The 27,468-nt window shown below is 42.0% G+C and overlaps 1 protein-coding gene across 2 annotated transcripts in view; it reads left to right on the forward strand.

Moving 5' to 3' along the window:
* Positions 1-5,578: 5,578 nt before the first annotated feature.
* The window catches only part of apc2 (APC regulator of WNT signaling pathway 2), a 193,718-nt gene continuing 171,828 nt past the window's right edge, over positions 5,579-27,468 (forward strand). For both annotated transcript variants that reach the window (XM_068016183.1, XM_068016184.1), the window contains exon 1: positions 5,579-5,639. In XM_068016183.1, coding sequence (XP_067872284.1) covers positions 5,586-5,639 — 54 coding nt within the window. In that variant the 5' untranslated portion in view covers positions 5,579-5,585. The remainder of the gene's footprint in view (positions 5,640-27,468) is intronic.

Raw genomic sequence — 27,468 nt, forward strand, 5'->3', positions numbered from 1 at the left:
TGGTAAATGAAGTTGAGGCGGTGTTTATATATTTCGATGTTACCAATAACCGTCAAACCACAGGTAATGGGTCCAGAATGAAATGGAGGAGGAGCTAGGATTAGAAGCTTTTTTGGATTGGGCCTGAATTAAATTACCGCCCAGAAATCATCAGCTGTTATATAGTCTGAGATAAAGCAAAATTAAACGAACTAAAATGCAATCACATAGTAATGCATCTATAATGTAGTGTATCTATACTTCAAACTGCATCAGCGGATGCTGGGGAAAAGGTTTTCATTCTAATAACCTAAAACTTTTGATAGCACTTATTACAAAAAGTTTCGTTTTTACTATTGACGTTCCAAGTACCCAAACCGTGTAAGTTGGTTGTATTCAGTTTCTTTGTCACACCCATGTGTATTTAGGACCTGTATCATTGTGTGCTGTGCCAGATGAGCCGAATTCCCAATATCCTCCCTGAATATTCCCGTCAAATCGAATTGTAATCAAACTGCTTAGTGATAAGAAAAATGTGTTACGGGAAACTGAAAGTTGCACACCTGAGAAAACCTGAGTGCAACAATTGCAACAGCTTGCGTTTATGTAACAGCTTTAACAGGAAAACTTGCAAAGGTGCTTCGCAGGAGCATTATCAGACAAAATTAGACATCAAACCACATAAGGAGATATTGGGGCAGGTGACTATAAGTTTGGTTCTTATATTACAACAGTGAATGTATTGAAATAAAAAGTATTTCATTAGCTGTAAAGCACTTTGGGGCATCCTGAGGTTGTGAAATGTGCTATAAAAATGCAATCCCAGGAATTTTGAGGTCGGTATGTCTTCAGGGCAGTTTCCTGCATTACAACAGTGACTACACTTCAAAATTAATTCATTAGCTGTAAAGCGCTTTAAGACTTGAAAAGCGCTGTGTAGTACAATCCTTAAACTTGCACCATGCAATCTTAATGGTCAATGGGAGGTTGGTCAAACTCTTTCTTGAATTGGAAGGCTTTGCTCTTGTTTCTAAAAGTGCCCAGGGTTTGCAGGATGATTTAATTCCCATCCAGTTTGATGATTGTGATGGGTTTAGTGACGTGGCCCACCTGTCAGATTGCAGAGCCCACTCCCATTACCTTCATGTAAGTGTCAAAGTTCTAGGAATCTACCAGTCTCCATATGGCCAAGAACATCATCACCATGATGCTGGGCCAATGGGCAGAGGCAGATTCAAAAAACCTACAGTTCTGATATTAATGATATAAACGCACAGAGAAATGATACCCCAATCTGAATTTGAACCAGTGCCAAATATGCAAGTGCCTACGAATCTTGAATCTGGTATTAAGCAGTGGAAAATTCAGCTGACACTACCTTGGGGCTGTGAATCTGCCTAGCAGGAAGAGCTCTGCATATATTGTTACAGACTGTGAAATGATAGGGGTGGTTTCCCTCTTCACCTCTCAACTGACCGAAGATGTTGTGTTTTATTAGAATTGTGTTTTAAAACTTGAGCATTTTAATAGTCAATAAACAAAGAACATGTTTTCTTGTAGGTTTAAAGAAAGATAAACGTTTATTAAACAATACCTGAAAATTATTTGCATCCTCACACACGCACACACACACAAGAAACGATAGAGATTAAAAGATAGCATGCATTTAGGTCTGATGGTTTTAAAAAGAGTTAGTGGTGAAACCTTGTTTGTTTCCCCAGGAGGAAAATTTAAATGGTGCAGGCCTGGTTTTTCTTTTCCTGGTTCACTGAAGTCAAACTTGAAAAGTTTCAGGTGGCTGGATGCTTTGCTCTGGACTTCTTTGGTTAAATCTCAGTCACAGTTCAATGGTGAAAACTGCTGTTACAATCTCTCATGCAGGGAGTTTCCAAGGTCACCTTTCATTTCTGCCTCGAGATGGTTTTAGAAATGGTATCCGGCGGGGTTTGTTGAGATGGATCTCTCTCAGCCTCCTGGCTTCTGGCGGTATGTCTTTCTGACTCAGCAATGTGTCTTATTAAAACCTCCTTATCAGAGACCTGGCTTCTGTCAGGTGGCCAAGGTTTCTCTCTCATTATATTGTCATAAATGGTTTGATGGTGCGGCCATTGTTAGACAGCGGATTTGGATGTTGCTCATCACTGTGCCATCTTGATATGGTGGCGTTTTTTCCACACCTATTATTTTGAGTCTGGAGACTCTATGTCTGCAAAGTCATTGTTCGTCCAACTGGTTGGAAAAGATAGCCATTAACAATGGAATGGGCCATTAGCATTTCTAATGCTTTCTTCTACACTTGACAAGCCATGACATCTGGTTCAAAGTTCTAGCAGTTACCGTGTGTATTTGCGGTACAGGAGAACAGTACCTGTTCTCTTACTCCATTTGGTTTTGCAGCCCATTTTGGAGCTCAATTCCTCAGTTCATTTTTATAGTTCATAATTGCTCCTTGGGTGAACATAACAATATATGGTTACAAACACATAGTTTGAATCCCAGCTGGTAAATTTGTAATGTTTGTTCCCCCAACAGTTTAAAAAAAGAATCTGCGATGAATTTATGAAGTAGCCAAGTGGTCCAACATTTTGTACCCAGCTCTACACCAGACTGAAGTTATACTCTACATGGTGCCAAACCCCACAAGTAATGTGAAAGGGGGTCTAAGAGGATCTCACACCATTTGATTTTAGTACATTCCAAAATTGGATGGGACCTGACTTTTTCACCAAACCAAAATACTGCACACTGACCATCTCAGCATAAAAGTGGTAATGTAGCTGCACCCTCATACACTTGGGCTTTGCACCTTCTGCAGTATAATTCCAGTCCATTATTTTGTTTCCATACATCCACTGGATAACATGCTTTTTAAATTCCTTTTTATCTAATATTCTGTCAGTGAACATTGAGTTCAATAATTTCAGAGCATGACAGCCCCCCACTTTACTTTCATTTTTAGTCATTTTTAGTTTTATTTTTTCTTCCTTTTTTTTTGCATTCCTTTTTACATTTTTTGCATTTATTTCATTTCATCTTAGTTTGTTCAGTTTGCTTACCCACTGTTTTTTTTCAGGTTTGCACTTGCTGCTGTTCAATATTCAGTGTATTTACACCTAATCTGTACTAATGCTTTGTCTTTCAACACACCATTAACATATTGTTTGCCTTTGCTCCGTGACCTTTTGGTCAGCTATGTGGCCTGGTCCAATCTAGACCTCCTTTGTTATCTCTTGCCCCACCCCCACCTCACTTGCTTATAACCTGTGACTTTTCTAATATTTGTCAGTTCCGATGAAGGGTCACTGACCCGAAACGTTAACTCTGCTTCCCTTTCCACAGATGCTGCCAGACCTGCTGAGTGGTTCCAGCATTTCTTGTTTTTATTTCAGATTTCCAGCATCCGCAGTATTTTGCTTTTATTTTAGTGCTGTTAGGAAGGGAGTTCCAGGATTTTGACCCAGTGACATTGAAGGAACGACGATATAGTTCCAAGTCGGGGTTGGAGGGGGAACTTGCAGTTGAATCCAAAATTCAGTATTTGTTTTTCAAAATATGGGCAGATTTTGGTCACAAATAATCTCCTTTCTACCAGTTCAAGGATTACTCTTCCGTTCTCTCTCTTCCTCCTGACTCTTTGGTTGTGACATTTGAGCCTTTCTGTCCAATTAGATTCTCATTTGTATCATTCATTGGTAAGGTCTAACTCTGGCCCCATTGCTTCTGTATAAGTTGTAAGGCACAAGCATGAGTTCTTGATTAATTATGCTAGGCCTCTTTTCCTCAAGATGTATCTATCCATTGAGACTATCAACTTCTCAATAACTGTCAATTAATTTTTTATTATGGATAATTATGTGTCCTTAATGTGTGCCAATTTAGACCATTGGCATTTCAGACAGCAGAGAGGCTTAGGGAGGGAATTCGGAGCTTCAAGCCTAAACTGCTGACCCCTCCATTGTCTCTGGTTTGTCACAATGCTTGTCCAACATCCTCCAACTAAATATTGGGAAGATTGAAGCCATTGTCTTCAGTTCCCACCACAAACTCTGTCCTTTGGCCATCGTTTGCATCCCTGCCAACTGACTGTTGGCAACCTTGGTATTGTGTTTGACCCTGAGATGAGCTTCCCCCAACGTATCCATTCTATCACCAAGACTGCCTACTTCCACCTCTGTAATAAGCGCCTAACTCCAACACTCATCTGCTGCTGAAATCCTCATCCATGATTTTGTTACCTCTAGGGATGACTATTCCAATGCTTTCCTGGCTGACCTAACATCTTCTACCCTCCATAAACCTGTGCTCATCCACACTCTGCTGCCCGTATCTGAACTAGCACCAAGTCTCGTTCACTCATCATCCCTCTGCTCACTGACCTACAATGGCTCCCAGTCTGACCACACCTCAATTTCAAAATCCTCATCATTGTTTTCAAATCTCTTCATGGCCTCACCTTTCCCTATCTTGGTAACTTCCTCCAGCCCCACAGACCTTTGAGATCTTGGCACTCCTTCAGTTCTGGCCTCTTACTCACCTTCAACTTTAATCGCTCCACCATTGGCAGTTGTGCTTCCAGCTGCCTGGGCCGTAAGCTCTGGAATTCCCTCCCAAAATCTCTCTATCTCTCTCTTCCCCTTTTAAGATGCTTTTTGTTGGTCATCAGTCCTGATATCTCCTTCTGTGGTTTGGTGTCAAAAATGTTTTTTTAAAATTGATAACCCTCTTGTTAAGTATCTTGGGACGTTTTGCTAAGGGCGCTCTATAAATGCAAGTCATTGTTGTTGTTGAAGACACAGCTGCCACTGTTGGAGCGAAGAAAATCAGGGATGCGCAAGAGACCAGAATTGGAGGAGCACAGAGATCTTGGAGGGTAGGAGAAGGCTACAGAGCTAGGGAGGGTGGAGGGGTTTCATAACAAGGATGAGAATATTAAAATCAATTTACTATATATGTTACGATTGAAAGACTTTATGCAGAAGAGTGAGAAAAGGACAATTATTCTTTGGAACGTCTCAGTTATGTCTAAATGTTTAGAATGTTGCAGTTGAGAATCCATTGCAGATTGTGGGGATAAGTCTATAGATCCCTGGGTGGGCAAGCAGTGCAAACATTATTCAGTACCTGCTGTGAACATTAGGTGGTGCCAGTGTTCATTTCCTATTCACTTCTCGGATCTGCCAATGCTGAACAGTTCAAATCAGTGACAAGCATCTAAAAGAGAGGGAGAACCCAAGTTATTTTGTGAATCCTCTACTTCAGCAGTTAACTTTCTGAATTCTGACCCAACATTTCTTCACACTGTGTTGTGAATATTTTGCAGGTGAAGTATTTCATTATTCTGTGTGAATTATTTCACAGAATTTATTACTTATGTTATAAATTTGCCTGTTTATTTGGCTGCTGAATATTTAGATGTCGGATGGATTTTAAACAAATGTGTTTTTCTTATATATTGTGCACGCATAACAGGTACTCTGCCATCTAGTGGGGAAGCACAATCAGACAGAACAGACTGTACCCAGGCAGAGTGACACACAAACCAAGCCCATAATTGTGAGCCAGCCTCACAGCTGCTGACTGCAGCCCCTCGCCAGACACAATCTTTCATGGGTTTGCTTTGGCTTCTTTCATTTCTACATTCTTCTCTTTTTGGGAATGAGGTAAGTCTGTTTTGAATTGAATTGCTCAATATCTACTATGCTAAAGTAGGTTTTACTCTATGTATGTGTGTGTGTGTGTGTGTGATTTGCTGCTGCTGCTGTTTTTGTGTGTACATTTCATCAGTAATCTGAAGGCATAGCCTGCCAAGTTCCTCCATAGCTCATGAATAATAGCATGAGGCAGCGATGCTTGGCGTTTGTTCTGCTTTGTGATTCTCTTCATCTCCTGCTCTAATCGGTGCTTTTTTTGCGGGTCCAATATTTCGAACCAGTAAGTGTTTACTATGTGAGCCATAGATTTATGTCCTCTCTATCAACAAGGTAAAATTATGCCTCTGTACGTCACTCGATACATTCGCGCGTGGAATCATGTTTATGTTTTTGAAGCGAAGGCTTCTCAATTCGTTCCCTTTTTCTCTCTCTCCTCCACACAAAACTAAAATTTGTAGCTGGATTGAAACCCATCCCTTACGTTAGGGACTGGAACAGGTAAAAAAAACTGAACATTCTACAAATACAGAATTAGAACTGAAAATTCTGGAAATGTACAGTAGGGCCTCCAATGTATGAAATAAATAGAGACTATCAAGTGATTCGGGCAGCGTTCTGACAAAGGTTTTCTATCTTAAAGGTTAGTGTTTTTTTTGAAATGCTGAAGTACCTGCAGTTATTTCCAGAATTTAAGTTCTTATTTAAGAGCTGTTTTTTGCACTGAGCTAAAGTGTTACTGAAAATTGGGTAATGGGCCAGCTAGTACCCTGCTTGTTCACAGTCTGGGCACCTTGTATGAAATAAGCATGTCTGGGAAGGAGTAATGTGTTGATGACAAAGGATTGAAGTGCTACAGATACAACATTTATCTGTGTGGTGTTTTGAAAGTATTTCCATTTTTTATTAAATTTTGAGGACTTGTGTTTTCAAACTGAAAAAAAGGATTCCATAGATGTTGGACTTTGTGTTTTCTTTTTAAAAAGAGGTTACGGAAGGTCTTTTGGACTTGATTTTCAAACAACATGTACTGTAAGTCACCTGTCTTCAGATAAATACCCAGCAGGAGTCTTTTTGACTTTGGGGAGATGTTTACAGAGAAGTGACAGGTCAAGATTTATAGGGGTCAGGAGGCTTGACTCTTGAGATATTGTTTTGGTTTCACTTTGGACAGTCAGTTGGAGTTTTACAAATCAACCTGAAGGACAAACCACCCCCAGCTCAGCCTGTTCCATCGCTTTGAAAAGCCTGCCAGCTTTGCCATCTCTTTGAGAAGCTTTTAGAAGCGAATGTAGGAAATAGAGAAATTGATGCTACATTCGTCCGGAAAGACCTGCTTGAAACCCCGGTTGCCGCATTTCTCCTGAGACGTTGGAAAAACCTGGAAAATCCTCGATGCCGCTTAAACGAATTGCTCCAGAAAAGGATCCCAGTGACAGCCATCTGTGCATATTTGGGATGCCAAACCAAAAAGGGACAATTGACATCTTTCCATATCTTCTCTTTTTTTCTTCAAGAATTAGCAAGTATTTGGCCAAAGTATTCTTTTTTGTCTTTTTTTTGTAACAGAGCTCTAAAAATAAAATCTCTATTTTTTTCTAGTTAACCGGTGTGTATATGCGTGTATGTGTGGGGCTAAGGTAAAAAGGGAACTTTCATATTTCACTCTGTGTGTTAATGCTTTGCTTCATTACTGGTTATGTCTTGTTTTATAATAAACTGATAATTTTGTTGTTTATTAAAGAAACCTGGTTGGTGTATTTTATTCTGGGATAAAAATAGAGTCTATGATTGACTGTATCAGCAACTGGGTAAACATTTAAATTTCTGTTGTCACTTGTGGAGAAGTGGAACTAGAAAAACAGTGCATTCCTTCCGCCTCAGTTGGAACAGTGGCAGTGAACAAAAACCGATTGGAAAAAGTGGAAAAAATGCATCATTTCACCTGACACTCTGTCCCCGAACCCCTCAGTTTTCTTCTCTCTTCCCCTGAACGTCCTAACTCCTTCTGGGCCAAATAGTCCACAGACACAGTCAGCCTTCAGTATCCTTGTCCAACTGCCCTGCCCAATCTGTGAGCCCAGACAGCGGTAGACTATTTGACTGCAGCGGTCATCATACACCCCACCGCAGTGGTCAACAGGTAGCAATCAGGAGCGGGAATCCTGGATGATATGTGCATTCCTTTGCCCAGAAGTGCTGGCTTGGCACAGAGCACCCTTTGAATGCCCAGAGTAACAGACCACTGCACAAAGTAATTCTCTCTAATGGAATATCAGAATACTGCAATAAATATGAAATAACTAATGGGCTGCAATCATGCTGTGCAATATAAATAACAAATGAGTAAATGCATTTGGATGGAAATCATATGAAAGTTCCATACGTGTGTTCTTTCCCCGAGTTTTTGGCTGGAGTTGACTTCTGTTGATTAGGCAGGGAGCAGAGAAACCTGGAGTTTCACAGCTATTGAATTCATGAGGAATAGTAAGTTTACTGTTTGGTAAACCTCCATTGGAAAGGTGGGGACTGTGCATTGAAAGTTGACAAAAGCACCAAAATGTCAAAGTGCCAAGTACTGTATTTGGGAGAGAGGCTTTTTTGTATGGCGACACCAATTGCTGAAAATATCAAACAGTTAGAAAGAATTTGCATTTATATAGCACCTTTCACAACCTCAGGACATCTCAAAGCACTTTACAGCCAATGAAGTACTGTTTCTGAAGTGTAGTCACTATTGTAATTAGGACTGATAGTAGGAATTACATATAAAACCTTTCCTTTAATAAAAACTGAAAATGCTGGAAAACACTCAGGCAGCATCTATGATGAGAGATGTATGCAGTTAATGTTTCGGGCTGATGTTCTTTCATCTGAACAGATGATTGTTAGAAATGAACCGTTTTTTAAGCACAATGGGGTGGAGTGGGAGGTGCGGTTGGTGGCGAGGGGTGTGTGGCTTGCAGGGAATAAACAAAAGGGAAACGATCAGTGGTAGGATGGAGGGCAGGAGTGATTAAATGAAAAAAGTGACGATGGTGCAAGGCACAAGGATGTGATAATGCAACAAGTATGAAAACAAAAGATGGGTCCAAACGAAATGTAATTGGCTACAGAACATCCAAGAGAAAATGGGAGCAGTGGTTCATCTAAAGTTGTTAAACTCAATGTTAAGGCTTTGCTAGAATGGTCTCTGGTTCTGTGCTGTGTTCTGCAAATGGAATTTTATACTGTCAGGGGAGCAGGTTAAAATTCCCCGTGGAGCTTCTGGCAGATTTCCAGGGAGTAAGTAACCTGGATGATTTTAATTGCCCACTTATCTGGTTTCTGCTGGATGGGTCAGTTTAAAATCACTCCCTGACCACCACCCCAACCCACTCCCCCCAAGTGTCAACGAGGAATCATCACAGCCGAGTCTGATCCTCATTCGCCATTCAGCCATGCAAAACTTTCCATTAGTTATCTATAGGGAGTAAGATGCCAGGTTCCTAATAGTGCACAGCAAGCGAAAGCTAGGCTGGAAACTGAAAATATCCTTTGATTCTCAAATGGTTAATTTAATTATTATACAGGGAGGTTGTGACAGAAAATTAACACAGATACAAAAGAATGAAAAGACTCTCTGTGTCCTATTATAGGTTCAGTAAACATATATAATTAATTTACAATTCAGGCTAAGCTGTGCAATGCGAATTTGGGTACAGATGTCATACAGGAGCTGTGTGCTACTTCCCTCAGGGATTCTACACACTCACAGAGGAGAAGTACCCTGTTTACGTGAATTAGTTAACCTCTTTCTCTGTCGAAGTGACCTCAATTCAAAAGTACTTCATTGGCTGTGAAGCTCTTTGGGACGTCCTGAGGTCATGAAATACATTACATTAATGAAAGATCTGCCGCTTCTTCTTTCTGACTGCTGGCCCCACTTACAAAGAAGAGGGAAGTTGACAAAATAAGAACACAAACTAGAACTTGCAATGTTTAGCAACCATTTCTTTGTGTTTCTTTACAAAAACACAATGTGATGATGTAAACTTGTGAATAAAAGCACATTCTCCATCACATGGCAAAAAGAGAACTCCATACTTAAAGAAAGAAAAATTTGCCAAACAGTTTTTTTCTTAAAGACTTTAACAAAAATACATCAGTGCAACACCTGGCTTAAATCTGCCTGTATTATAAAATTGGTGATTCTGCAATATGGCACTCCAGGTAGGGAGCAGGACTTATAGGGACCATGTCTATCACCCGTGTGCTTGCTGATCATCATTGGCTCCTGGTCAAGCAAAGTCTTGATTTTAAAATTCTCATCCTTGTTTTCAAATCCCTCCAGGACCTTGCCTCTCCCTATCTCTGTAATCTCCTTCGGTCCCACAACCCTCCAAGCTATCTGCCCTCCTCTAATTCTGGCCTCTTGTGCATACCCAATTTTAATAGCTCCAGCATTTGTGGCCACTCCTTCAGTTGCCTAGGCCCTAAGCTCTGGAATATCCTCTCTACACCTCTCTGCCTCTCTACCTCACTTTCCTCCTTTAAGACATTCCTTAAAACCTACCTCTTTGTCCAAACTTTTGGTCATCTGACCTAATATGTCCTTATGTGTCTTGGGTGTCATATTTTGTTTTATAATACTCCAGTGAAACGCCTTGGGATGTTTTGTTATGTTAAAGAAGCTATATAAATGCAGTTGCTGTTGTTGTTGTACCATCAGTTTAAATTAATGACCAGAAAATCATGGGCTGTGTGCCCGTGGTTTCGCGAAATACATTCCCAGCACGTGTCACGCCCGGCTCGGAACACCTAATCATCCCTAAAACATATCAATTTTAAAACATTAAGTGCTTGAAGGCGCTTTAATTGCAGGAATATGGAGAAAAGGCCTGGAGTGGGATTAATTAGATTGCTTTTTGAAAGAGCTGACACAGACTTGATGGGCTGAATGGCCTCTTCTGTGTTCTATGATTATGTGACACTGTCAATCTGTAGGGTTATGGCCCTTCATTTGTTTAAAAACTAGGCTTTGGAGTCAACCAGAAGTCAATATTTTCCAATGTGAATTTCCAAAATGGGAGGTAAGCTTTAAAAGATAGATGAAAAGATAGATAGGGCGGCACAGTGGCGCAGTGGTTAGCACCGCAGCCTCACTGCTCCAGGGACCCGGGTTCGATTCTGGGTACTGCCTGTACGGAGTTTGTAAGTTCTCCCTGTGACCATGTGGGTTTTCGCCAGGTGCTCTGGTTTCCTCCCACAGCCAAAGACTTGCAGGTGATAGGTAAATTGGCCATTGTAAATTGCCCCTAGTGTAGGTAGGTGGTAGGGAATATGGGATTACGGTAGGGTTAGTATAAATGGGACAAAAACAAGAAATGCTGGATTCACTCAGCAGGTCTGGCAGCATCTGTGGAAAGAGAAGCAGAGTTAACGTTTCGGGTCAGTGACCCTTCTTCGGAACTCAACACCAGGAGGGAAATAGAAAGCAATGAAGGTGAACAAGGTAAAAGAGACAAACGAAAATCCCGTCGGAGAGAAGAGCAGAACTTCTTCAAGGTAGGCATTCCTGGAAGAGAAGTGGCAGTGAAGTGTTCCGAAGAAGGGTCACTGACCCGAAACGTTAACTCTGCTTCTCTTTCCACAGATGCTGCCAGACCTGCTGAGTGAATCCAGCATTTCTTGTTTTTGTTTCAGATTTCCAGCATCCGCAGTATTTTGCTTTTATTTTAGTATAAATGGGTGGTTGTTGGTCGGCACAGACTCGGTGGGCCAAAGGGCCTGTTTCAGTGCTGTATCTCTAAATAAATAAATGAAGATATGGAATAGTTTGATAAGGCAAGGGTTAGAAATGAGGGGTAAATAAAATAATTAAAAATAGAAAGACAGAGATGGAATAAGAAAAAAGACCTGAGTAAATGGAACACAGAGGTGGCATAAGTAAAATGGTTCAAATCTTTTCAATTAACATTATTAACTGTCCTGAGTTATCTAATAGAGTTACTGCTGATAGCCAAGATTAATTGCTCCAATTTTAAGGTTTTTAAAAAACTATCATGGCTGTCATCAAAAAGTAAAGATAGGCTCATGTAGCCTCTACAGGCCAGAAAGGTTCAAGGGGCATCCACCATTGATGAAGCAGCCATCGAGCTTGCTGTCATTTTTGCTACGGCTATTTTTTGACGAGCTGTCCGATGGGATTAAAGGAACGGCTAAATGATTAATGCTGCTAATATATTCAAGCAGCTAAAGATGGGGCAATTCACAACTAGACTACCTATCTCTGTGCAGAGGAATGAGGATTTGTATGGGGTGAGAAGAGTGGCCGGGGAAGGGAGAAAGGGCAGCCATGCCTTTTGGATTGCCTAATAAAGTAATAAGTTCAATCTTGGCTCTGTGCTGAATTAGGTGATCCGAGACAGCATTAGGGGTGTTGCAATTAGTCTCAATGCTCTTGGGCTAGAGTATAGGGAAACATCATCCAGGGTTTTCACTTCTGCTTGTTATCTAATCAGTCCTGTGAGAAATGGTTGTGTCTGTGGACATGTGCTGAGGACACAATTGTGCTCCCACAGTGGAATAGCTCACTGTCTAAACTCATGCAGGAATGGTGAGAGGGCGCCATGCACCACAGCAACTAGGGTGGTAAGAATGGCAATTCAACGAGACAAAATTCGTACACTTCGGAGAATACTTGCTTTCTGGGTCGTCATTATATTTCACAACTGGTGTGAGATTGCTAAGTGTAAATTGCAATTTGTAGCTGGTAAAACCACTCTGGGCACCAGGGGAAAGCTCTGCCCAATTGCATTCACACAGATGTGCATGGTTCTGCTCCCTGGTCAGAATTTACTTTTTGAGAGAGCAGGGCTGGACTTTTTAATTTCACATAAAACTCTGCTTAAGTTTCAAAGTGCAAGTATAAAAGACCTCTACGACCATTTTTCAAACTTGACTCTAGACTGGAGTTTCTCCTCATGCAGTGTCGACACCTCTCTGAGGGAAATCTCATACTGCTCTATTCCTCACTTTGGATTTAGATCAATAATTTTTTTTTTATTTCCAAAATATACTTTATTCATAAAAATCTGTAAAGATTACATTGCCAAACAGTTTCAAAACAGCACCAAAAAATACAAACATTGCAAGGGAGATCAGTTTCCTTCAATACTGTCATGAGTTTCTTCACAACCCTTCCGATTCACAATTGTCATGTCAATTACAGTTTTACATTTACAGCAATTGAGAATATTAACGATACAGTTCGAGGGGTTTCCCATGGATCCAGCCCCTCCGTTCAGCTTGGTGGGGGGGGACCTTACACAGTGGTCCTTCCCCATTGAGCCTTTGCTGCGGCTGCCCCAAGCTTTAGTGCGTCCCTCAGCACGTAGTCCTGGACCTTGGAATGTGCCAGTCTGCAACATTCGGTGGTGGACAACTCTTTGCGCTGGAAGACCAGCAAGTTTCGGGCAGACCAAAGGGCGTCTTTCACCGAATTGATAGTCCTCCAGCAGCAGTTGATGTTTGTCTCGGTGTGCGTCCCTGGGAACAGCCCGTAGAGCACAGACTCCTGTGTTACAGAGCTGCTTGGGATGAACCTCGACAAAAACCACTGCATCTCTTTCCACACCTGCTTTGCAAAGACACATTCCAGGAGGAGGTGGGCGACCGTCTCTTCCCCACCACAGCCACCGTGGGGGCATTGTGCGGAGGGGGCGAGACTTCGGGTGTGCATGAAGGATCTGATGGGGAGGGCCCTTCTCACCACCAGCCAAGCTACGTCTTGGTGCTTGTTTGAAAGTTCTGGTGATGAGGCATTTGGATTTAGATCAATAATTGTTGATGCAAAACAGCAACAGTATAACTGGCTTCTAAAATTTGCCTCAGTTGTTTCCAGCCAAGGTGCAATAATCACACATCAAAGTAAAACATAAAGCAAGGACTGGCATTTATATAGCGTCCTTCTGGATTATCGCTTGACGAGTAGTCACTGTTGTAATTTAGGAAATTCATACGCAGCAAGGCCCCACACATAGCAATGAGAATAATTTATTTTAGTGAAGTTGGTTGATTGATAGAACATCTCCCTGCTCAACTTCAAATGGTGCCGTAACAGACAGGACCTTGCTTTAATGTATCATCTGAAAGAGAGCAGGTCTAACAGTGCAGCACTCCCTCAGTATTGCATTAAAGTGTCAGACTAGATTATGTGCTCAAGTGGAGCTTTAACCCACCCATGACCTAATGGCTAAGCAGCAAGGGTGTTACCACTGAGCCAAGGCTGACACTATATCAGGATGAATAGGAAATTGTTTGAGCCTTTAGAATTCTAAGGTGAGTTGATTTACATTGTTATTAAATCATTGTCATGTAATTCCTCACAAGTCTTGCCCACGAAAGAGGTGCAGCCTCCTTCTCCATGCTTGGAAGATGAAGATTGTTTTAAAATTGATTGAACTCATAACAATGAGCAGCTCAGTGGCGAAGAAATAAAATTTTCAGTGCTCCAAGATTCAGAGCTCGCGGAGGCTGGATTTACACTCTTGCTGTAAATCAGAGTATTCTCCAAGTGGTGAGAAGCTAGTAACTGTAGAGAGCAAAGGGATTTGGGAGTGCAAGTGCACAAATTCATTTAAGGCTAGTAGACAGGTACAAAAAGCAATCAAAAAGGCTAATGAAATGTTGCCCTTTATTTCCCGGTGGCTGGATTACAATGGGGAGGAACTTATGCTTCAGTTGAACAGAGCCTTGGTTGTATAGACCCTCCCATCTGGAGTACTGCATTCAATCTTGGGCAACACACACACACACACACACACAAGAAGGGCATATTAGCCTGGGAGGGAGTGCAGCGCAAATTCAGAATGATACCAGGGTTTAGAGAATTAATTAGGAGACAGGTTGAATTGTATTCTCTTGAGTATAGAAGATTGAGAGATGATCAGATTGAGGTGTTTAAAATGTTAAGAAGATTTGATAGGGTAGATATTTCCTCCAGTGGGGAATCAAGAACGAAAGAACAAGGGGACATAAATATAAAATTAGAGCAGGGCCATTTAGGAGGGAAATCAGGAATCACTTTTTCACACAAAGGGCTGTGGAAATCCAGAATTCACTCCACAAAGTGCTGTGGAATCTGGGTGCCAATTGGAGCTTTCAAGATTGAGATCGATAGATTTTTTTCTAAGCAACAGTATTAAGGGATATGGCACTAAGGCGGTTAAATGTATTTAATTGAATGGTGCAGTAGGCTTGAGTAGCTGAATGGCCTATTCCAGTTCTTATATATGATGAACCCTTAGCGTTTGCTAAGGAGACCCAGTCATGTTTTCACTATAGAGGATACAAGTAACATCCCAGAATTAGCTGTAAGTCAGGAAATGGAAGGGAGGGAGGAACTCAAGAAAATTACAATCACCAGGGAAGTGGGATTGAACAAATTGTTGGAGCTGCGGGTTGGCAAGTCCTCGAGTCCTGATAGACATCATCCTAGGGTACTAAAAGAAGTGACTAGTGAGATAGTTGATGCGTCAGTTTTAATTTTCCAAAATTCTTTAGATTCAGGGAAGGTTCCGTTAGATTGGAAAAAGGTGAATGTAACTCTTTTATTCAAAAAGGGAGGGAGACAGAAAGCAGGAAACTACAGGCCAGTTAGCTTAACATCTGTCTTAGGGAAAATATTAGAAGCTCTTATTAAAGACGTTATAGCAGGGCATTTAGAAAAATTGAACGTAATCAGGCAGAGTCAACATGGTTTTGTGACAGGGAAATCATGTTTAACCAATTTATTGGAGTTCTTTGAGGGGTTTACATGTGCTGTGGATAAAGGGAAACCAGTGGATGTGTTGAACATAGATTTCCAGAAGACATTTGAAAAGGTGCCACTTCAAAGGTTGTTGCAGAAAATAAAAGCTCACTGTGTAGGGGGTAACATATTGGCATGGATAGAAGATTGGTCAGCTAACAGGAAACAGAGAGTAGGCATTAATGGGTCATTTTCTGGTTGGCAAGATTTAACAAGTGGCGTGCCACGGGGATCTGTGTTGGGGCCTCAACTTTTTACAATTTATTTAAATGACTTAGATTGAGGGACCAAAGGTATGTTTACTAAATTTGCTGATGACACAAAGATAGGTAGGAAAGTAACTTGTGAAGAGGACATAAGGGGGCTACGAAGGGATATAGATAGGTTAAGTGAGTGGGCAAAGACCTGGCAAATGGAATATAATGTAGGAAAGTGTGAAATTGTCCACTTTGGCAGGAAGAATAACAAAGAAGCAGATTAACTACATGGTGAGTGATTGCAGAGTTCTGAGATGCAGAGGGATCTGGGTGTCCTAGTGCATGAATTGCAAAAGGTTAGTATCCAGGTACAGCACATAATTAGGAAAGCTAATAGAATGTTATCGTTTATCGTGAGGGGAATTGAAATCAAAAGTAAGGAGGTTATGCTTCAGCTATACAGGGCATTGATGAGGCCATATCTGGCGTACTGTGTACAGTACTGGTCTCCTTGTTTAAGGAAGGATGGAAATGCATTGGAGGCAGTTCAGAGAAGGTTTACTAGACTGTTACCTAGAATGGGCGGGCTGTCTTACAAGGAAGGATTGATACAGGCTAGGCTTGTATCTGCTGGAATTTAGAAGAGTAAGAGGCAACTTGATTGAAACAAATAAGATCCTGAGGGGTCTTAACAGGGTGGATGTGGAAAGCATGTTTCCCCTTGTGGGAGAATCTAGAACCAGGTGTCACTGTTTAAAAATAAGGGATCACTCATTTAAGACAGAGATGAGGAGAAATTTTTTCTGAGGGTTGTGAGTCTCTTCCTCAAAAGGCAATGGAAGCAGAGTCTTTGAATATTTTTAAGGCAGAGGTAGATAGATTCTTGATAAGCAAGGGGTTATTGGGGGTAGGTGGAAATGTGGAGTAATCAGTTCTGCCAAAACTTATTGAATGGCGGAACAGGCTCGAGGGGCCGAGTGGCCTACTCCTGCTCCTAGTTCATATGTCCGTATGTTAAACTGGGGCACTTCGGTGATGGAGCTCGAAGGAAGCAAGGTAAGACTGCTCACTTGCCTAAACCTGTCTTGTATATTTCTTTTGTGGTGCATATAAACTCTTCTGTTAATACAATAAAATATTGGAACTGCACAACGTGTCCATCAGTATAACTAAAAGAAAAGACAGGTTAAAGTTTCAGCCTTTGTCAGACATCCCAGGGAAATCATGCTTGAAATGACGAGTGCTGGCAGACATGCTGAGTGTCTCCAGCTCTTACTGTTTCTATTTCAATTTTCTGTGATTTCCTTTTTCCTGTTCATGCACAATGGTCGTCAGGAAGCAGTCCCTGCCGTTTTGCTTCAAAGAGACACCAGGGATTTCCAAAGCTCCATTAATTCCAGTTAATGTGCTGGATACTGGTTAAATCCCTTGGGATCCAGTTGTTCCTCACTGAGTTTCAATGCGTCAAACCATTCTTTGGTCTGATTCAATAGCCAGGACAGAGGAACTCAGCCAACTTTGCTGCGTTAAAAAAACACTATTTTTGTGATTTAGTTTACAATTTCCATACTAAATGTGTAAAGGTATATTCAACAATTTTACTTTAATGTCCCCAATAAAAGATATACACAACACTTTTTATGGCGAAATCTAATTTAACGCTCTGTGAGCGTTAAACTTGAACAAGTTACTCCACCATTTAAAAGGAGGCTTCAATCCACAGACGCATTTTCCAGTAGGATTTATCAGGAGCACAAAGGATTTATATTCTCCCGAGACCAGAGGTGCTGAGGCCAAATGTAGCAGCTCTCCTGCCTAAGGCTAGCTAACTCATTGCAATCTAGGGATCAAATCTAAGACCTTCCTTGTCTGTATTGCTCAGTATTGCATTAAGTAATATACCTACCAAAAAATCCATCATGGCTTTAATTTTGTTTCGTTGTTCTCATATCAGGTTTGTGTGATACGAGTGTTTCCACAATGTTTTACAACTTGCTTCCATTTTAATAAAATGTACATAAATCTGCAAAATATTAAAAACCTTACCTGTATGCACATTTCCCATCCACTTTTCCCATTCACTTCCTGTCAGCTTTTCCCATTCACTTTGTCCACATTTCCCATTCAATCCTGTCCACTTTCTCCTGTAAAAATCCTTACGTTCGCATTTATAATGGAAACTGCCAATGTAAACTTGTCGGACTGCGGAGAGAGAGGCTTGGTGCCAAAGCAAGAAGCCCAAGGATTAATAGAAATTGGTCCTCAGGCTTTACCTGCATACTCATGGTGAGTGCTGGCATTTGTCTCACCTCCACAGGTATCTCGCCGCAAGGGAGAAACCAATTTCAAGCTGACTGCCCACCGACAGCTGCCCCCTGGTAAGTCCAGGGAGGGGGCTTGGTGAGGGATATGGGAGCGGGTGCAGTTCGGGTACCACTCCTGCTTCTCTTAGTTCCTTTGTAAGACATTGAATGATTGATAACATCTTTGGTTGGCAGCCATGAGGAGCCACTGAAGAATCCTGAGCTGAACAACTCCTGACTCCTACCCTGAGAGGGATCCTTTAATTAGTGCTAGATGCTAATTTACATATTCAAGGGGCCTCACATCTGTTTTGAGGATGCCTAAAAAATGTCCATGCTATTGATAAATTGGTATGTTTTGCATCCAAATTCACACTTGAAAAGTGGGGGCAATGCATACCAATTTCTACCCTTGCACTGTGGTGCCCCCACTGGCAGAAAGGTGCAATCACAGTGTTACAAGTTTACATAGACAGTTTCCATTAAAACTGTTATCATAAGAATTGATAATAGAAATGTATACAAGAGAAAGATTTCATAGTTTTAAAATAGGGTCTGAATAATGTACCCTGGCAAAGTTATACCCTGGCCTTCCAACACCTCTACCTGAACACTATTCTGGATCTTGACTGTCATGTGCAATGCCATGGGAGGGTGAGTATTATTATTTAAATATATTACTGATGTGGTTATCTGTGACAGATATGCTGTTGTTGCCTCAGCTCTTTTCATTTGATTTTATATTAGTGTGAAGAAAGATTTAATTTACCTGACAACCTTTCAGCGTTGATTTTTGAAAGACATTTTTAATCTGCAGTCCTTTCTTCTGCTGTCAGAAGCATTTGATGTCTTGTGCCTTGCATTCAGCTCCCAAAACAATCAGAGCAGACTCCTTTCACAGAGATTGAGTCAGATGCTGATTCTGATAATTACACTGGCTGGGGAGGGAAACCGAATCAGATGCGGAAAGGACTCTGCAGAATAAGGGCAAATAAAAGGTTGGACGTTTTAACATAACAGCCGTGAGATTAAAATCAATAGCTTGGCTATTCCAAATTGCCCAAGGAGTAGCTGGCACGTACACACCAGGAAGGCCCCCAACTCAACCCCTGGTTCATGCTACTCCCACCCAGCTGGGCAGTAGAGCTATTATAATCAGCCTGAGTGTCTCTGGGTTAGGGACAGGGGTGAAATCAGGTCATGGTTCACCCTCTTGGTCACCATTCAGTGTAACCCTGTTGGAAATGTGCCTGTGCAGATGTTGGATGTGATATTGGGTTTGGCTGTGATTTCACCCGCACCTCTCGCGCGGCTCATTGTCAAAGCTCATACATGCATAACGGCCATTTGGGTCAGATAATGCTCCTATGAAGCATTTTGGCATGTTCTATTACGTTACAGGAGCTATATAAATACAAATTGTTGTAGTTGTTCAGATAATGGAGGCCACCCAAGACTTCTGGAAAGGCGAGTTGGTCAAAGCTTTCAGGAATGAAGAAGAGGGATGAAAACTGTTGAGAATAACCTGCTCTCCAAATAAGCACTCCTCGTCTTAGTTGCTGCTTTTAAAATAGCTGTAACCTGGGACTGGGTGGAAAGGTGCACCGTTGCAGAGGGAGCCACAGTGTTGTTGTGACAGAGGGAGGTTGAGCCACAGCAGTGAAAGCTGGCTTTGTGCACAGCATGACTGTACAAAGCACATTCTATGAATCCCCTGTGTGTGTCTTATTGCAATTTATTGCTCCCAGTCATCTTCTCTCCCTCCGCTGACAGAGTTTAATCGGTTCAGAGGAGACAATGCAAGTGAATTTTTTAAAAGATTTAATTTGGAAGGAAAGACAGAGCAGAAAATATGAATAAAGTGAAGGAAATGCTTTATGCTTTTGAGCATAATTTCGGTTTGTGAATCAGTATTAGATTCCCGAATAACAGATTTTCTCCTTTGTTGGTTAAACATTACATACCGTAAATCACATGGTTTCTGTTGCCATGGTATCTTGTAACTTACAACCCTGCTGAGACCAGCTGACAACAGGGGATTCCTAATTTATAATAGTTTGTGTGTAATATATTCCAGTAATATCATAAAGGAAAGATGTACATTGATATAAAATACCTTATTATATACATCAGAAACACCTCCAAGAGCCTCAGACTTTGGAGGTGGTGTAACTGTTACTACACATAGTATATGGCAGCTGAGCTACACACAGCAAGATCCCACAAATGGCAGTGAGATGAGTGACTGGTTAATATATTTTTTGGTGATCTTGATTGCTGAAGGAATGTTGGGCAAGGAACCGCCCAGATCTGCTTAGAGGTAGTGAGATGAGAGGGTGTATTTTAACTGTCGGATGGCCAGCAGGCAGATGGAAGGGGGAGTGGGGGGCAGTGGCCTGATTCCTCAGGCTGGAGTCCTGCTCCATCTCTAGGACCAGGCTGAATTACCCGGAGTTGGCATAATATCCGATAGGCTGATCCAGCTTGACAAGAAGGTCGGTCCCCGAGATGTGGATGTTATCACGGGAAGTGGAGAAGAGAACGATCCAGAGTGACAGTGGCCTGCATTATCCTTGTGAAGCCTCGTCCTCCAGCCTCCATACTTCTTTTCGCCCTGTTCTGCTGTACAACTGGGCATTACCGAATCTAGTGTCCATGAAACACGCTTCACCCAGTCGGCCATTAAAAATGCAAAGGTGTCCAATCTACATTACAGGATTCCGATTTGCACAAATGAATTGATTCAGGTGGGTGAATGGAACCTGGAAGGGGGCGGTAAACTCTCACCTCCATTTTAACTCTACGACTGAACTGCTTTGCCAGGTGGAAGGAGTTAATGTATCTCCTGTGATCTTATTAATGGAGCTACATGTTTTATTCAATTCTCTTTTCTCCAACAAGAAAGAAAATGACAGGAAAAAAAGAGGGATAGGAAAAATTAAAGCAAGGACAATGACAGAGAGTACAAAAAAATGGCTTTTTTTGAGCATTTGTCAATGCGCCTCATATACAAGGGGTTATCTACAACACCATCTGCATTGGGTTCCCAAAGTTGGTTGGAGCTGCAGGTTTCATCACATGATCTCCAATCTTCAACCACCCCGACTGGAAAAATACACATTATTTTAATGCTTCTATGACTTTTTTCCTCCTGGAGACTGATGTGTAATTCCTGAAGACTCCAGGGCAATCCAGTGAGGGTTGGTAGCCCTACATCCACATTGCATGCAGGAAGCTGTGCTCATAGGATATGCAGGTCAATCGGGTCTATAGCATTGTGTCTGTGTCTTTCACTCACGTCCCCATAGCTTAGCCACTGGGAACGTGAATATCAGAATTACACTGACAAAGGATGACTTTGGACTACAGAGACAATTCTATCATGGAAAGACAGGCTTCATTTGAATCGTTTTCTCAATTAATAACGAGACACGTCCATAAAAATGCCACCGGATGTTATTTTGTTCCCTTCCTTCTGACAAGCTTGATGTTTTATAGATCCCCTGGCAAAGATATTCTGAATACTTACAGATGAATATAAAAAAACTGATTAAATCTTTGATACCTGAGTTTGGAATTGTGTGGATGTGGATTTTTTAATATACATGAAATATGGGTTAGCGCAGATCTCAGAATCAGTTTAAAAAAACATGAAAAATGCAATAAAATGTTTAATTGTTAGAAAGCAAAATCCCCTCTGCCTCTTTCAAAAATATGCACAATATATTACAAAGAAGAAGGCCCCCATTTCCTTCTCAGGACAGCTAAGCGTGGGCAATGCTAGCCCTGCCAGTGACACATCCCGTGAATGAACAAATAATAATTAAACACAAATATCACCTGTTATGTGATTTGCCATTACTTCTACATGCTGAGGATTGCGAACAGGATCCAAATGCACAGAACCAAAGATTCCTTCATAAGCAATCCTAGCCCTGAAATGAGGCCATAATATTCCAGGGTGTGAATGCTTTAGTCTGAAACACTTTTCTGCTACGTTAGCGCAGGCACTAACCCATTTATTTTTGAACAGGTTGACACTTCCACTAATGCACTAAAATAGTGGAGGGGAGAATTTCAACGAATGTGTTACGCTCTTGGGGCCCTTGTATTGTTAACGGAGTGAGTATTGACACTGTTGGGCTGGATTTTCGGCCCCCTTCTGAGCCGGGATCAGAGACGGATGGGAGCTAAAAGTAGCAAGTTTTGTGAGGCGGGATCAGGAGCTGGCAGGGCTACCGACTCGCATGTGGCGAGTAGCTGATCAAGCTCATTAAGAGCCTAATTGAGGCCAATTAAAGGAAGATGACTGGAATTTTTCAGTCAGCCTCCAGCTTTCCGCAGCAGTGCAGGCCAGTTTAGGTGTCTGGAGGTGGGCATCTGGCAGCAGGCTGGGGGTCCAGTGCTCCAGACAGGCCTACAGGCCCTGCCATAGATCACCCTGTAGAAGGGCTCTCCCCCCACTATGGTGGTCTGGCTGTTGAATCTATTATTTAATTATAGATTTAAAAATGTTCGAGAGAGAGGGTGCCTCCATTTTGAAGCACCCTCTCTCTTACTTACCTTCCATTGCAGCCTGCTGCTTCTTTCAAGCTGGAAGGCCTCTGATTGGCTCTCCAGCTTTGAAAGCCCACCCACCATCTTTAATTAGATGGAGGAGAACCTGTCTCCATGCCAATTAAGGGGGCACCACTTTGAAATTCCCAATTAGTGACTAGGGCAGGTTCGGGGTGAGGAAACAGTTCGGACCTCTGCTTCCTGTACTCCGAGGGAAAATCTAGCCCATGAGTTGGAAGTGGTCTGGGACTTACAGCAAATGGAGTCTATTTACTCAGCAAACAGCAAACAGAGTCTAGTTAAACACTAAACACAGCGTGTTGAAACAAAGTCTCTACGAACTACAGCAAACAGAACTCATGACTGAAACTACAGCAGAGACTCCTGATAAAAGCAGAGTTATTTTTCCAGCAAAATACAGCGAGTGGAGGATAGTTACAAAATACAGACTTTTATACGTAAAATCAATCACAGTCACAGCAGCGTGGTTTCCATGCATGGTTGACAGGAGAATTACCCAATAAACTCCATTCTGGCCAGGACTTGTGATCTCACAAAAGGAAGCCTGTAATTAATTCTTAAACATCTTATTTTAGGGCAAATACTATTTTGGCTACCTGGTGTCAGTAGGATGTTATGACATAGAGTAAAGCTCCATCTACTTTTCATCGACAACCTATCTCAGTGTCGTTCTATGTGACGTTTTTCCATTTCCTGCGCTAGCCATCCTGATCTCACTGACTGAGATGACCAATTTTGTGCTATTGGCTCATTCATATTAGGAACTGCCCAAATTAATTTCAAGTAGGATCTTCGTGCCCAGCTGACGGAGAAGGTTTGAAACCAGGCAATTGTATAATACACTCCTCTATCTTGTTGAGTGCTTTACATTTTTAATGAGTCTTGTACTTAGAGCAGAGAGCGGAAAAACATCAGCATCAGCACTAATTACATTGTAATAAACATTACTACTTCCTCTCTGATCCATCCAGTAGAAATATAACAGTCATTATTCAATTGTGGTTTATTTAATCAGTGAAGTTTCTAGGTCAGGCTTAGAATTATAGGTAACTATACTGTGTAAAAGAATAACAGGCTGCGATCTTAAGTCATGCACACCTGTTAACTATGGCTCAGTAGAAGGAATCTCCCCTCTGACACATAAGATTTGGATTCCAGTCCCACTCTAGAGACTTGAACACATAATCTAGGCTGACATTCCAGTGAAGTATTGAGGGAGTGCTGTGCTATTGGAGGTGCCATTTTTTTTGACAAGATACTAAATCAAGGCTCTCTCAGGTGAATGTAAAAGATCCCATGGCACTATTTCAAAGAAGAGCAGGGGAATTCTCCCCACTATCCTGGTCAAAATTTATCCCTCAATCAACATTACGAAAACGGATTATCTATTTGGTCATTTATCTTATTGCTGTTTGTGGGACCTTGCTGTGTGCAAATTGGTTGCCGCGTTTCCAACAGTGACTACACTTCAAAAGTACTTAATTGGGTGTAAAGCACTTTGGGATGTCCTGAGGTCGTGGAAGGCGCTATATAAATGCAAGCCTTTCTTCTTATTTCTTTTTACCGAGGGGGACTTTCTAGTTCAATTCTTGGTCTGTGCTGAATGCAGCCAGGCCAGTGGTGGGAGCATTACAGTTTGCCTCAGTGCCGCTAGGCTAGTCAGGAAAGAACGAACAATCTGGGTTCCTGTGTCTGATGGCCAACCAGTGACTCTTGCTGGAATGTGGTCATATGACCACGTTTGTTCAGAAATCATCACCCTGGCATGCAAACGAGACCTGGGACATGAACTACCCTGACCTCACACTGTGGTGGGGTTTCCTTTCACCTCCACACCTGCCCAGTTCCCATCTCCGAGTTAAAATCGGGGCTTTAAAGTTGTGTGGGATTTTCGGAACCATGCGCACGTGGCTGCTTCAGTCTTGTTGCCGGTTCTCAGAATCTGCCCACAGCCTCACCACATCTCAGAGTCACTGCCTCTAAAAGACATTTCACAGCTGAAAGCTCCAGGAATGCCTCATAACAGTTCGATAGTAGAAAACAGCAGTCAACATTTACTCAGCATTCGACACTCAGAAACTGAAGAAGTGCGTTTCATTGGGCTGAATTTTACTAGCACGCCGCAAATTGCACTGGCGCCTTGATCTCAGCGGTCCGCCAGCGTGAGGCGGCCGTCGCTGAGCCCCTGCGATTTTTCGCGCAGGCGCCGGCGCCCTTTTTAAAGGACATCAAGCCCTTAGAAGAAATTTGAATTTTAAAGGCGCAGTGTTTAACATTGTCATTAAAAAATTAAATAAAAGCTGGTGGCCCTTTCCCACCCCCCCCACCACCACCACCACCTGCCCTCCTCCCAACTGCCAAAGTTTGTTTTTGGGCCTATCGGTCCAAAATTAACTATTACTTTTATTCCCAACCCAAACTTACCTCCCAACCTCATTACCTTTGCCCTTCAACCCCTTCCCACCATCCCCACAGCCAATACAAAGTGTTTTCGCCGATTCCCCTCTCCCGCCCTGATAATTTCACTCCTCCCTCCTCCCCACCAGTGTCACTGGAGTTCCAGCCGGTGGCCGGAATATCGGTGTGGGACACCGGGACAAGGTAAGTTGATTTGCATTAATTTCAATTTATCTTAATGTTAAAATGAAGGCCCTGCCGCCAAGCAGCGGGGAGGGGGAGCCGCACTGAGGCCTTGCCGCCGCCGGTAAAATCTCCCGTCACACCCACCCCCGCCATGACCCCCAACATCGGAGGGCTAGTAAAATTCAGCCCATTGTCTTTGAGCTTCAAGGCTCACACTACCTTCCAATTAACGCCATATTCCAATGCTTTAGGTTTCTGAAACAGTTTCCACTACTATTTCTACAGTTTTGTTTTCTACATTCCTATATTTTTGAAGATTTCAGATAGTTATCTCAAAGAGATGAATTTGATTCTCCGACTTGCTCACTGGCCAATGTGATGGTGAGCGATACAGACTAGGAGGTTAGGCCCGTGTTGAATTAGCTGACCTCCGCTGAGGTTGGTAGTAGGGACGCTACACTTGCCCTCAGTGGCCCTTGTGTGGGCAGGGGCAAAATAAATCAACCAAGTTGTTTGCTGTTGGGATGCATCCTGAGAGAATTCCAAGAGTTTTATGATGTGTTTATATTGCATCTAAAGGAAGTAAGTCTGGGACGTGATGAGCCTGTGGGAAGATTCTGAGCATCGGCTGTTACGCAACTCTGGCTAAAAAGTGTGAGGGTGGGGTCTTAGAGTGAAGACAAGGTCACAATCAGTTGCCTAGTTTGCTGGCAACTGGGGAGGTTGAATTTCCAAGGGGTTTTCCCGGTGTTACTTTGGTGGAAAGCCTGGAATAACAATGTTTATCCTGGGGTTTTGGCGGCTGTTCCGTCAGAGTTATGTCAAAGAACACCCCCACCTTCCAGACATCTATGTGTTTTTCCTGCTGCCACGTGAATAATGACCACTTGAATAAGATACTTTAAGGTGGAAGCATAGGCCAATAAGAGGAGAGGAAGGGAGGACATTGATAAGGCCCATCAGCTACAAGCATCTTGAAGTCCATTCCTACCCGGGATCTGAAACTATTTTCCAATTATCCATTGATATAAGTTGCTAAAGTCATTATGTTGTCTATTAATGGGAAAAAATATGTTAGAACTGAATGGAATGTGCAAATAATGAAATTACAATGAATTGAACAGGTATTTTGCATCGGTCTTCACTATAGATGATACAAGGAACATCCCAGAATTAGCTGAAAGTCAGGAAATGGAAGGGAGGGGGGAACTCAAGAAAATTACAATCACCAGGGAAGTGGTACTGAACAAATTATTGGAGCTGCGGGCTGATAAGTCCCCAGATCCCGATGGACATCATCCTAGGGTCTTAAAAGAAGTGGCTAGTGAGATAGTTGATGCGTTACTTTTAATTTTCCAAAATTCCCGAGATTCAGGGAAGGTTCCGCTAGACTGGAAAATAGCAAATGTAACTCCTTTATTCCAAAAGGGAGGGAGACCGAAAGCAGGAAGCTACAGGCCAGTTAGCTTAACATCTGTCTTAGGGAAAATGTTAGAAGCTATTATTAAAGACTATTCTATTATAGCAGGGTACTTAGAAAAATTGAAGGTAATCAGGCAGAATCAACATGGTTTTGTTAAAGGGAAATCATGTTTAACCAATTTATTGGAGTTCTTTGAGGGAGTTACATGTGCTGTGGATGAAGGGGAACCGGTGGATGTATTGTACTTAGATTTCCAGAAGGCATTTGATAAGGTGCCACATCAAAGGTTGTTGCAAAAAATAAAAGCGCATGGTGTACGATACAACATATTGGCATGGATAGAAGATCGGCTAGCTAACAGGAAACAGAGAGTAGGCATTAATGGGTCATTTTCTGGTTGGCAAGATTTAACGAGTGGTGTGCCACAGGGATCTGTGCTGGGGCCTCAACCTTTTACAATTTATATAAATGACTTAAATGAAGGAACCGAAGGTATGTTTGCTAAATTTGCTGTGACACAAAGATAGGTAGGAAAGTAGGTTGTGAAGAGGACATAAGGGGGCTACAAAGGGATATAGGTAGGTTAGGTGGGTGGGCAAAAATCTGGCAGATGGAGTATAATATGGGAAAATGCGAAGTTGTCCATTTTGGCAGGAAGAATAACAAAGAAGCATATTATCTAAATGGTGAAAGATTGCGGAGCTCTGAGATGCAGAGGGGTCTGGATGTCCTAGTGCATGAATCACAAAAGGTTAATATGCAGGTACAGCACGTAATTAGGAAAGCTAATAGAATGTTATTGTTTATCATGAGGGGAATTGAATACAAAAGTAGGGAGGTTATGCTTCAGCTATACAGGGCATTGGTGAGACCACATCTGGAGTACTGTGTACAGTACTGGTCCCCTTATTTAAGGAAGGATGTAAATGCGTTGGAAGTAGTACAGAGAAGGTTTACTGGACTA

The sequence above is a fragment of the Heterodontus francisci genome, chromosome 36 (genome assembly GCF_036365525.1).
Source record: "Heterodontus francisci isolate sHetFra1 chromosome 36, sHetFra1.hap1, whole genome shotgun sequence".
Classification (NCBI taxonomy): Eukaryota; Metazoa; Chordata; class Chondrichthyes; order Heterodontiformes; family Heterodontidae; genus Heterodontus; species Heterodontus francisci.